The sequence below is a fragment of the Sapajus apella genome, unplaced genomic scaffold, assembly GCF_009761245.1.
Source record: "Sapajus apella isolate SASKATOON/1434 unplaced genomic scaffold, GSC_monkey_1.0 scaffold14, whole genome shotgun sequence".
In the NCBI taxonomy this organism is placed as follows: Eukaryota; Metazoa; Chordata; class Mammalia; order Primates; family Cebidae; genus Sapajus; species Sapajus apella.
This window is the reverse complement of record NW_022436954.1, coordinates 7,602,055-7,614,420: the sequence shown is the minus strand read 5'-3', so window position 1 is coordinate 7,614,420 and position 12,366 is coordinate 7,602,055. Positions and strand designations below refer to the sequence as shown.

Sequence of the window (12,366 nt, the reverse complement as noted above, 5' to 3'; positions counted from 1 at the left end):
GCAGAATCACCAAGGAAACTCAATTGTTTATCATGTTTCTCTCTTATGCTAATACTGTCACTGCTGGTTCAAAAAAAAAAAACTTCTATTATACCTAAATCTGTCAAAAATTGTCCATTTTCAAATTTGAAAAGATATATAAATGGGCCAGGCACAGTGGCTCACACCTGTAATCCCAGCACTTTGGGAAGTAGAAACGAAGATCACTTGAGGTCAGGTGTTCCAGACCGGCCTGGCTGATATGGTGAAATCCCATCTCTAATAAAAATACAAAAATTAGCCCGGCGTGGTGGCACATTCCTATAGTCCCAGCCACTCTGGAGGCTGAGGCAGGAGAGTCACTTGAACCTAGGAGGTGGAGGTTACAGTAAGCCAAGATCACACCATTGTGCTCCAGCCTGAGCAACAAAGCAAGACTCTGTCTTAGTAAATAAATAAATAAATACAGACATAAATGGAAAACAAGAGAGAGAAGATAAGAAAATCAGAGGAGCAGTCTAGGGGTCCAACAGCCTAATGATAGCAGTGCCAGAGAACACAAAACGAAAAATTTCCCAGAACTAAAGAAAGTGAGTTTCCAAATCAACAGGAGTCACTGAGTACCCAGCACCATACATGAAAATAGACCCATGCAAGGTAATAACATTTCAGGACTCTGAGGATGAAGAGAAGATTCTACATGGTTCTGGAAAGAAAAAATAGATCACATAGAAAGGATCAAAAATCAGAACAGCTTCAGACTTCTCTATCACAACGGCAAAAGCTAGAGAACAATAAATCAATGCCTTCAAAATTCTGAAAAAAAAATACTATTTCTTTTTTTTTTTTTTTTTGAGACGGAATTTCACTCTTGTTACCCAGGCTGGAGTGCAATGGCACGATCTCGGCTTACCGCAACCTCCATCTCCTGGGTTCAGGCAATTCTCCTGCCTCAGCCTCCTGAGTAGCTGGGATTACAGGCACATGCCACCATGCCCAGCTAATGTTTTGTATTTTTAGTAGAGACGGGGTTTCACCATGTTGACCAGGATGGTCTCGATCTCTTGACCTCGTGATCCACCCACCTCGGCCTCCCAAAGTGCTGGGATTACAGGCTTGAGCCACCGCGCCCAGCCAAAAAATACTATTTCTAACCTAGAATTCTATACCCAGCCAAACCAGTAATCAAATGTGAGGATAAAATGAATACATTTTCAGGCATGCAAGATCATTTTTGTTTGTTTTTTGGGTTATTTTTTTGTTTTGTTTCGTTTTGTTTTGAGACTGAGACTTGCTCTGTCACCCAGGCTGGAGTGCAATGACATGATTTCCGCTCACTGCAACCTGTGCCTCCCAGGTTCAGGTGATTCTCGTGCCTCAGACTCCCAAGTAGCTGGGATTACAGGCACATGCCACCATGCCCACCTAGGGATCTTTTTAAAATGTACCATTTCTCAGTAAACTATTAGAAGAAGTAATCTACCAAAACAAAGGCATAAACCAAAAAACAGAAAGATGTGAACTACAGAGGATAAAAGCATTAATACAGCAGAGAGCTGAAAGGAATTTCTAGGATGCTAGTAAAAAGAGATACCAAAATGACAGCCACACCTCATCAAGTAGGACTCAAGAGACAAATGTGGCTGGCCACGGTGGCTTACGCCTATAATCCCAGCTTTGGGATCATTTGAGCTTAGGAGTTCAAGGCCAGCCTTGGCAACATAGTGAGACCTTGTCTCTATTTAAAAAAAAAAAAAAACTTTTTATTTTTTTTTGAGACTGAGTCTTGCTCTGTCACCCAGGCTGGAGTGCAGTACCACAATCTTGGCTCAGTGCCACCTCTGCCTCTCGGGTGCAAGCGATTCTCTTGCCTCAGCCTCCAGAGTAGCTGGGATTACAGGTGCCCACCACCATGCCCAGCTAATTTTTGTATTTTTAGTAGAGATGGAGTTTCACCACGTTGGCTAGGCTGGTCTCAAACTCCTGACCTCAAGTGGTCCACCCACCTCAGCCTCCCAAAGTGCTAGGATTACAGGTGTGAGCCACCACACCTGGCCTAAAAAAAAAAAAATTGTTTTAAGAAAAATCCAATGCAAGACACCCGAAATGAAAAAATATTTTAAAAAAAGAAAAACAAGAGACAAATGTTTTGAAGGCTGTTATCCCTAAGAGATAGATATGCCAAGTGCCACCATCCCCTGCATTCCTGCTTTCACAGCATCACCCTTTTTTTTTTTTTTTTTTTTTTTAGGAGACGGAGTTTCCTTCTTGTTGCCCAGGCTGGAGTGCAATGGCGCGATCTCGGCTCACCGCAACCTCCACCTCCTGGGTTCAGGCAATTCCCCTGCCTCAGCCTCCTGAGTAGCTGGGATTACAGGCATGTGCCACCATGCCTGTATTTTGTATTTTTAGTAGAGACGGGGTTTCACTATGTTGACCAGGATGGTCTCGATCTCTTGACCTCGTGATCCACCCGCCTCGGCCTCCCAAAGTGCTGGGATTACAGGCGTGAGCCACCGAGCATCACCCTTTTAACCTGACAATATTAAGGTACTAACAAAGTTCTTGTCTTCTCATGGCCCTGCCCACTGATTCCCCAGAAGAAAGCTCTTATAAACTCTCAGGGAAGTTAAACCCAGACCATGACCCATAGACTAGAATCTTCACAAACATTGGCAATACTGCCCTTTCTTTACCTAGCTAGCTGTGTACCACCTACTCAATTTCTCAGCTGATCGCCTTTAACATTCATATATAAATAGCTGTTGAACAATAATAACCCAGCTGATTGAAGAAAAAAATAAGAGGATACCCATTCAAAGGTAATTAATATCTCACTGCAGACAGGTATAGGGGCCGCCTACAAACATGAGGGCTGGCATAGTAAGCACAGCTGCTTATCAGCAGTGTGAAGAAAGTGAGATGACTCCGATACATGGTGTTAGTCAATGTCTTCCCATTCAAGTTGCTGTGGCCCACAGAGGCCAGTGGATCAGGCACTGGGTGAACCAAGGAGAAATAGTAACAATGATAAGATGAGGATAATTATGACGATTTTTACTACTACAAGGTATTCAGTGCATTTTTTGCCACTGTGCTAAGAATAAACATGCTTTTATTTAACTCACATAGTAATCCTCCAAGATGAGTATTATCATTCGTATTTTACCAAAGTGTAGGGAGCGGGACTAACTCTCCTGAGATCAGACAGCTGGCAGGAAGCAGAGACCTGGTCCAGGCCTGGTTGGCCTGACTCCAGGAGCCCATGCTCTTAACTGCCACACTGACCAGGAAAGAAGAAATTGGACCTCAAAAAAATAATAAAAATAATAAAAGTAAACAGTCTGATGGATCTTAACCTAATCATTCATTGAAAAAAATTAGTCTTTTGCATCAACAGCCATATAAGAACCTTCCCAGTGTTCTTCCACCTATGCAAAAGAAAAAAAGGATGGAAGTGCCTGACAGGGATGGGAAAGACGTGCAAGAAAACGGGAGAAAAAGAGATTGAAAGGAGAGGGATGGCAAAACTAACATCAAGTAATAAACAAAACTGCATCCCCGAGGGTCTCCCAGATTCACCCCTGGGGTTCGGCCAGGCTGAGGACACAGCTATTTTTTTTGTTTTGTTTTGAGATAAAGTCTCGCTCTGTCTCCCAAGCTGGAGTCAGTGGCGCAATCTTGGCTCACTGCAACCTCCGCCTCCCGGATTCAAGGGATTCTCCTGCCTCAGCCTCTCAAGTAGCTGGGACTACAGGCGCGCGCCACCACACCCGGCTAATTTTTGTATCTTTAGTAGAGACAGGGTTTCACCATATTGGCCAGGCTGACCTCGTGATCCGCCTACCTCGGCCTCCCAAAGTGCTGGGATCACAGGCATGAGCCACCACGCCCAGCCCAGACAGTGCTGTTTATAAGCCACACAGACCTGGGCTTCAAATCCTGACTCTGCTAATTATCGGCACAGGGAAGGAGAGGTACCAGGTCTGGGGACTCAACAAAGATGTGTTTGATGAAAGGAATGGCTGCAGACAAGTTACTTAAGCTCAGTTTCCCAACCTGTAAGGTAGTGGGTCCTAAAACCTGCCTGTAGGGCTGGCGCGGGCCATCTCAGGAACAGGTGGCCAGGGAGGGCTTGGCCAGAGGAATGATTATCATGTCTGTGACTCCCTTCCTTGGCCACCCACCCCCGCCCCCGCCCCCGCCCCTGACCACACTGATCTGCACTGCCAACTTGCCTCTCTCCCCACCCTTGTCCCCACCACAACTGCGACGTCCTCAAGGGCAAGAATTCTGTCTCTGCTATTTTGTCTCTTACATGCCTCCATAACCATGCCCAGCCCCCATCAGCTGAGGGAATGGTCTGGTTCCTGGGGAAGGCGACATAGGGAGAGGACGCACCTGGTCACTGCGGGCGATTCCATAGCGCAGCTCGTTCACAAAGTGCTCACAGTTCTCGCTGGTCAGCTTGTAGAGCACCTCCTGCCCCACCAGCTCCTCCGCCCGCTGGATGATTTTGCTGCAGGGCAGTGGCGAGTACTTGTCATCGTGTTTGTTGTTGACCTGGTACTTGTCACTCCCAGCCACATCATACAGCAGTTCCTTCTTCACGATGGCCTTGTCAGTCAGGGCAGACATGACGCTGGCTGCACCAGCTCCTGCGACCTCACCTGTGGATCCACAAAGAGAAAACAGAAGGATTGGTCCTGGGAAAGGCCACCAAGGCTCAGAGCTGGCCCCAGCCGGGCATCTGACCTTGCACCATCCACAAAGGATAAGCAACATGTGGAAGGGTCAGATGCATGGCTGTGGGCCTTTGGGGAAGGTGCATGTGGTCTCTGGGCCCTAGTTTCCTTATCTAAAATGAAAGTGAGTGAAGTTCCATGATTTATTTTGATGTTTTTCTTACTCTAGAGAAGCTGGTCTTCTGTACCTCATGACACTGAAGTGGCCCCCTTGGTTATGTAAATACAAGCCAAGAGCATCCTCATCTACCTGGGAAGAGAAGATGGGAGCCTTTTTTCTTTTCTTTTTTTTTTTTTTTTTTTTTGAGAAAGGGACTTTCACTCTTTTGCCCAGGCTGGAGTGCAGTGGCACAATCTCGGCTCATGGCAGCCTCTGCCTTCCTAGTTCAAGCAATTCTCCTGCCTCAGCCTTCCAAGTAGCTGAGACTACAGGTGCTCACCGCCATGCCCAGCTAGTTTTTTGTTGTTGTTGTTGTTGTTTTTGTATTTTTAGTAGACACAGGGCTTCACCATGTTGGCAAGGAATATCTCGATCTCTTGACCTCGTGATCCACCTGCCTCGGCCTCCCAAAGTGCTAGGATTACAGACTTGAGCCACAGCGCCTGGCCTATGGGAATCTTTTGTGATAGCATCTGGGCTATACCTACTTGACCACACAAAAACATGGCTGGGTTTTCGGGGGTCCCAGCCCTTCTGTAAACAGAGGGACCAAAACACACAGCTGTCCCCCTAGCTATGATGCTAAGGAGGCCCTGTGGGTACACTGAAACAGCCCAGGCCAAGGCCCAGGGCAAGGAAGGGCCACAAAGCTCCAGAAATGAAATGATCTTGAAGACAAAGAGGCTGGCTTCAACATGAAGAGCAGGATGGTGGACAGGGAAAGCTGATGCCAACACAGACTGGCCATTCCTCCCAACCCAAACAACCTGTACAGTGCCAGGAAAGGCATGTGCTGGGTATGATGATGGAAAAAGTGGGTATGAGCTGGGCACGGTGGCTCACACCTGTAATCCCAGCACTTTGGGAGGCCAAGGCAGGCAGATTACTTAAGCCCAGGAGTTTCAGACAAGCCCGGGCAACATGACAAAACTCCATCTCTACATAAAATACAAAAACTAGCCATGTGTGGTGGTGTGCAACTGTGATCCCAGCTACTTAGAAGGCTGAGGCAGGAGGATCACTTGAGCCCTGGAGGTTGAGGCTGCAGCGAGCAAAGATTGTGCCACTGCACTCCAACCTGGACAACAGAGTGAGATCTTGCCTTAGGGAAAAAAGAAGAAAAAGTAGGTATGCACTCAAGAGATGAACCTGAGCAGCCAGGGACATGTCAAAGGAGGTTCGCTCTCACTCTCCTCCAACAGCCACTGTGGCCCCATCACGATCAAGGCCCCCAGGGAGCCACAGCAGCACCCTATTATACTAGGCAGGACCAGTCTTCAACAGTGGCATCCATGTGACAGCAACAAGCATCGATAGGAAAGGCTGATGAGATTCCAGGTCCTGCTCTGCTCAGCTTTCCAAAGACCACTAAACCTTTTCCGCCTGAGTGTAATGCCAAGATATCAGAAACTCAGGGAATTCAGACTTGCTAGGAATAGGGCATGTGGTGCTTGGAGGAGTCACTGAAGGAAATCAAAGAGAGGGTGCCTTATCTGAGTGCTGACTCTGTGGGAGGATGAGCTCCTGAGGCCCACCCAGCCTCAGCTCCCGGGCAAAGTGACAGCGCTGGGACTCACAGGAGGCAAGCAAGTTGCCTAGAGCCCAAAATTAAAGGAGGTACCAAATCTCAGGGCCACGCAAGTGCAGAGTCAACAACCAAGAGTGAGGACATCCTTAAACTTGTATCTAGATGCCACCCAGAACACGGGTACCCTGTGCTCAAGCTGGCAGTCAGAAGCTCTGGGTTCTGACCTCAGCACATCACTGACCAGCTGAGTGATCTGGAGCTGTCACTTTACTTTGCTCCAGAAATCCCCAAATATACACTAAAATTGATGCACAAATACATATCAATATAGTAATTTAAAGTTCCTTCTTTTTTTTTATTTTGAGACAGAGTCTCGCTCTGTTGCCCAGGCTGGAGTGCAGTGGCATGATCTCGGCTCACTGCAATCTCCTTCTCCTGGGTTCAAGCGATTCTTGTGCCTCAACCTCCTGAGTAGCTGGGACTACAGAGGCACATCAACACGTTCAACTAATTTTTGTATTTTTAGTAGAGATGGGGTTTCACCATGTTGGCCAGGCTGGTCTTGATCTCCTGAACTCAAGTGATCCACACACCTCGGCCTCCCAAAGTGCTGGGATTACAGGTATGAGCCATAACACCCAGCCTAAAGTTCCTTCTTTTAAAAAGTCTACTAAAAAAAAAAAAAAAAAAAAAAAAAGTCTACTAAAGAAAATATGAAGTGAACAGTCGCAGAAAGGGCATGTGGATATGGCAATCAATCAGTGACTGGATTTGGGGACAGCATGGACTGGGCAGTGCAGCATTGTGGCTAAGGGCACAGAATCAAGCCAGACTGCCTGGGTTCGGGTCCTGCCTGCCCCCTTACCCATTATGCAACTTTGGGCATGCTTCTTAACTTCTCTGAGCCCCAGTTCCTTGTAGGATAGGGACAGAAATAGTCCCTTCTGCATGGGTAGCTGTGAGGATTAAAGGGGTTGGCCACAGAAGATGCTTTCACTGGTGTGTGGCACAGGGTGGGCACTTCAGCAAGCCCATAAGCTTCCTCCCAACTCTAATTTCTACAATGTTCTCAGTAGCAGGAGGTCAGTCCTCCTTGCCTTATCTATCCCACATGACTCCTGTGAAGCTCAAGTGAGATGCAGGTAGAAGCATCTTTTCCTGTGAAGAAGCATCACTGACCCAATGATCTGTGACACACCTGTCCCCTGTCCACATGGGTGCTTGTCAGTCCTTCCCCCACCCTCTATCTACCACATACACCTGCTCAGTGCAGCCAATCAATATACTGAGGCCCTACTAGGTGCCAGGAATTGTGCAAGGTGCTGGAGTCAGTGACATCACCTGGACAGCAGGCCTGCCCTCAAGCAACTCCCACGCTACTGAGAAGACACGGACAGTGAACAAATACACAAAATAAGATACTTGCAGGTACCAACAGACACTATGGAAAGACAGAGTGAAGTGACACGGCGAAGATTCCCAGGAGAGGCTGCCAGAGCCTTTCCTTGCATCACCTGGATCTGTCCTTTCCTTGGGAGGACACCCCAAGGAAAGGGCGTCTGAGCTGAGGCTTGAATGATGAAGCATCTAGAGCAGAAGGAACAGCAGGAACAAAGCCTGCAGGGAGAAGCAGCGCGGCACACCAACATGGCTGCAGTCTGGACACCCAGGAAGGGGGAGGAGAAAGACGAGTCCCAAAGACACAGACCAGGCCGGGCCCTACAGGGCAAAGCACTGACTTTTTTGTTTTGTTTTGTTTCCGTTTGTTTTGGTTTTGTTTTTTTGGTTTTTTTTGAGACGGGTTTCACTCTGTCACCCAGGCTGGAATGCAGTGGCACAATCTCAGCTCACTGCAGCCTCTGCCGGTTGCTCAAGCCTCAGCCTCCGAGGAGACAGGACTACACTGGTGCATCACCATGCCCAACTAATTTTTGTATTTTTCATAGAGACGGGGTTTTGCCATGTTGGCCAGGCTGGTCTCCAACTGCTGATCTCAGGCAATCTACCCGCCTCAGCTTCCCAAAATACTGAATACTGGGATTACAGGTGTGAGCTACCACACCCGGCCTCGATTTACACTTTCTTTTTTTTTTTTTTTTTTTTTTTTTTTAAGATGGACTTTCGCTCTTGTCACCTAGGCTGGAGTGCAGTGGCACAATCTCAGCTCACTGCAACCTCCACCTTCCGGGTTCAAGTGATTTTCCTGCCTCAGCCTCCCAAGTAGCTAGGATTACAGGTGCCTACCACCACGCCCAGATAAGTTTCTATATTTTTAATAGAGACCGGGTTTCACCATGTTGGCCAGGCTGGTCTCAAACTCCTGATCTCAGGTGATCTGCCCGCCTCAGCCTCCCAAAGTGCTGGGACTACAGGCATGAGCCACCGTGCCCGGCCCCATTTACACTTTCTAACAATCACACCAGCTGCCCATGAATGAGGAACTGGCCGTGAATGGCAAGAGGCAGAGAGACCAGACAGAAGTGGCAGTGGCGCCGGGCGAGGGAGGGCGGTCACTTACACCAGGGGCCCTGCAGTGGGGATGGTAAGAAGTGGACAGAGCTGGGTCTGTTTCAGAGATGAAGTCAACAGGATTCCCTGATGGATTAGACATGGGCTGTAAAGGATCAAGAACGACTCCTAGGCTTTAGGCCTGAGCCGCTGAATGGCGTCTTCCACTGGAGCCTCCCATTTGGGACACGGCAAATTCAAGATGCCAGGTGGACACCCAAGAGCAGTTACCAAGTAGGAGGTTATGCAAGTCTGAAGCTGAGGGGGGATCTAAATTGAGGGTTTGAGTTAAGAGACATTAACAAATAGAAGGCATTGGAAGATAAGAAACCCAGTGAGGTCACCGGAGCTTGATGTAGGGACGTGGGAGAGGAGGAGGAACCCACACAAGAGACCAAGAAAAAAGGGCCCAGCGGGAGAGGAGGAAAGTCAGGTGCCAGGTGGACAGCAGGGAGGTCACTCGCGTCCAAGGCTGCAGAGAAGCCGAGTCAGCTGTGACAGGACTCGGCTTTGGCAAGATGTGGAAAAGCCTTTTCCTACCCTTGAGACCTGCTCTGGCAGCGGGGGAAAGAAAGAGAGTCTGAGAGCAAAACTCCGTCTCAAAAAAAAAAAGAAAAGAAAAAAATGGGTGTGAGTAGAGGGGACAGAGGCAGAATGGGAAGTGAGGAGCCGACAAAGCTGTGATGTCATCTGTGCTGTGAGGCGTTAACCAGGGAAGGACGTGAGGCAGGGTGTTGGTCTGATCAACCGGAGATATTACAGCTGTCACTATGTTGACAGGAATGACTCAGCTGGGAGGGAAAAAATGACAATACAGAAGGAGGCGGGGAATTTGAGGAGCAAAGTGCTTATGAAAGGAAGAGGAGGGGGTTGGGGGCACACGGGTAAGAGGCTCAGCGTGGGGAAGATGACAGCTACTCCGGTGACTTCTGATAGGGTGTAGAGACACAGAGACTCTGGTTACTTCTGATAGGTGAGGCCACTACTTAGAATTAAAGGGGTACACAAAAGACATGCTCAAGGACCAGGTGCCGTGTCTCAGGCCTGTAATCCCAGCACTTTGGGAGGCCAAGGAGGGTGGATCACTTAAGTTCAGGAGTTCGAGACCAGCTGGGCCAACATGGTGAAACCCCTGTCTCTACTAAAAATACAAAACTAAGCCAGGCGTGGTGATGCGCACCTGTAATCCCAGCTACTCCAGAGGCTGAGGCAGAAGAATTGGTTAAACACAGGGGCGGAGGTTGCAGTGAGCCGAGATCGTGCCACTGTACTCCAGCCTGGGCGACAGAGCAAGACTTTGTCTCAGGGAAAAAAAAAAAAAAAATGAATGTTCGTAGCAGGTCTATTCATAGCAGTCAAAACTTGCAATGAGCCTGGCATCAGAAAAATGGATGATAAATTGTAGCATATTCATATAACAGAAAATACACAGCAATGAAAAAGAACTCCCACTACTCACAGCAGCATGGATGACTCACAAAGGCATGATGTCTGCTAAAAGAAGCCAGACACAAAAGAGCACAGGCTGTGTGACTCCTCTTCTATGAAGTTCTAGAACGGACAGAACTCATCTATGGCAGGGAAAGCTAGAATGGTGGTTGCCTGGGGCGAGGGGTGGGGAGAGGACATTGTAGAGGCAAGAGAGAGCCTCTCAGGGTAAGTGGCACCATGGAAACGCTCTAGAAGTTCATCTGGGGCATTGTAACTTGGATGGGTTTTTTTTTTTTTTTTTTGAGACGGAGTTTCGCTCTTGTTACCCAGGCTGGAGTGCAATGGCGCGATCTCGGCTCACCGCAACCTCCGCCTCCTGGGTTCAGGCAATTCTCCTGCCTCAGCCTCCTGAGTAGCTGGGATTACAGGCACGCACCACCATGCCCAGCTAATTTTTTGTATTTTTAGTAGAGACAGGGTTTCACCATGTTGACCAGGATGGTCTCGATCTCTTGACCTCGTGATCCACCCGCCTCGGCCTCCCAAAGTGCTGGGATTACAGGCGTGAGCCACCACGCCCGGCCAGGTTTTTTTTTTTTTTAATTCACTGAATGTATACTTTACTATGCTGGTACATTTTACAATATTTATGTTATACCGCAGTTGAAGTTAAAAGCATAGGAAAAGGGTGAGAGGGCCAGGTGCAGTGGCTCATGCCTGTAATCCCAGTACTTTGGAAGGCCGAGGCAGGCAGATCACCTGAGGTCAGGAGCTCAAGACCAGCCTAGCCAACATGGTGAAATCCCATCTCTAATAAAAATACAAAAAATTAGCTGGTTGGGTGCCTGTAGTCCCAGCTACTCGGGAGCCTGAGGCAGGAGAATCACCTGAACCCAGGAGGCGGAGGTTGCAGTGAGCTGAGATCACACCACTGCATTCCAGTCTGGGCGACACAGCAAGACTCCGTCTCAAAAAAAAAAAAAAAAGAAAAAGAAAAGGGTGAGGAATTGGAATTCTCACAAGAGTTCTCCAAGTTAAGTATTCATATCCTCAGTTTGCAAAGGAAACCAAGGCTGAAGAAGAGAAACTGGATTCATAATCAAGTCTCTCTGCCCAGACACCTGCACTCTTCCCATGAGTTTTAAGCTTAAGAGTTGAGTGTGTTGCATACAAAGTCACAGCATAAAAAACACATCAAAGCAGAGCTGCTCCTTCAGATGCCCCCTCAATCCCTCTAAAGCAACGGTCCCCAACCTTTTTAGCACCAGGGACTGGTGTCATGGAAGACAATTTTTCCATGGACTGGGCAGCGGGGAGGGATGGTTTCAGGATGATTCAAGCACATTACATTTATTGTGTATTTTATTTCTATTATTATCACATTGTAATATATAATAAAATAATCATACAACTTGCCATAATGCAGAATCATTAGGAGCCCTGTTCCTGCAACTAGACAATCCCATCTGGGGTGACGGGTGACAGTGACAGATCATCAGGCATTAGATTCTCATAAGGAGTGATATGGTTTGGCTCTGTATCCCCACCCAAATCTCATGTCAAACTTTAATTCCCACGTGTCGGAGAGGGACTTTTGTGGGAAGTGGGAATCGTGGGAGCAGATTTCCCCCATGTTGTTCTCGTGATAATGAGTGAGTTCTCACAAGATCTGATGGTTTAAAAGTGTGGCACTCCCCCACCTCCTGCCACCATATAGGACCTGTCTTGCTACCCCTCACCTTCCGCCATGATGGTAAGTTTCCTGATGCCTCCCTAGCCATGCAGAACTGTGAGTCAATGAAACCTCTTTTCTTTATAAATTACCCAGTCTCAAGTAGTCCTTTATAGCAGTGTAAAAACAGACTAATATAAGGAGTGTGTAACCTAGATCCCTGGTGTGTGCAGTTCACAGTAGGGTTTGTGCTCCTATGGAATCTAATGCTGCTGCTGATCTCACAGCAGGTGGAGCTCAGGTGGTAATGAGAGCAATGGGGAGCGACTGTAAATACAGATGA

General features: G+C 47.9%; 1 protein-coding gene across 1 annotated transcript in view; it reads right to left on the bottom strand.

The window, feature by feature from the left end:
• PLAAT2 (phospholipase A and acyltransferase 2) overlaps positions 1-12,366 on the bottom strand; it is a 73,173-nt gene that overhangs the window by 38,586 nt on the left and 22,221 nt on the right. The window contains 1 exon segment of the mRNA XM_032283046.1: positions 4,381-4,649. Within this exon segment, the coding sequence (XP_032138937.1) occupies positions 4,381-4,649 (269 nt within the window).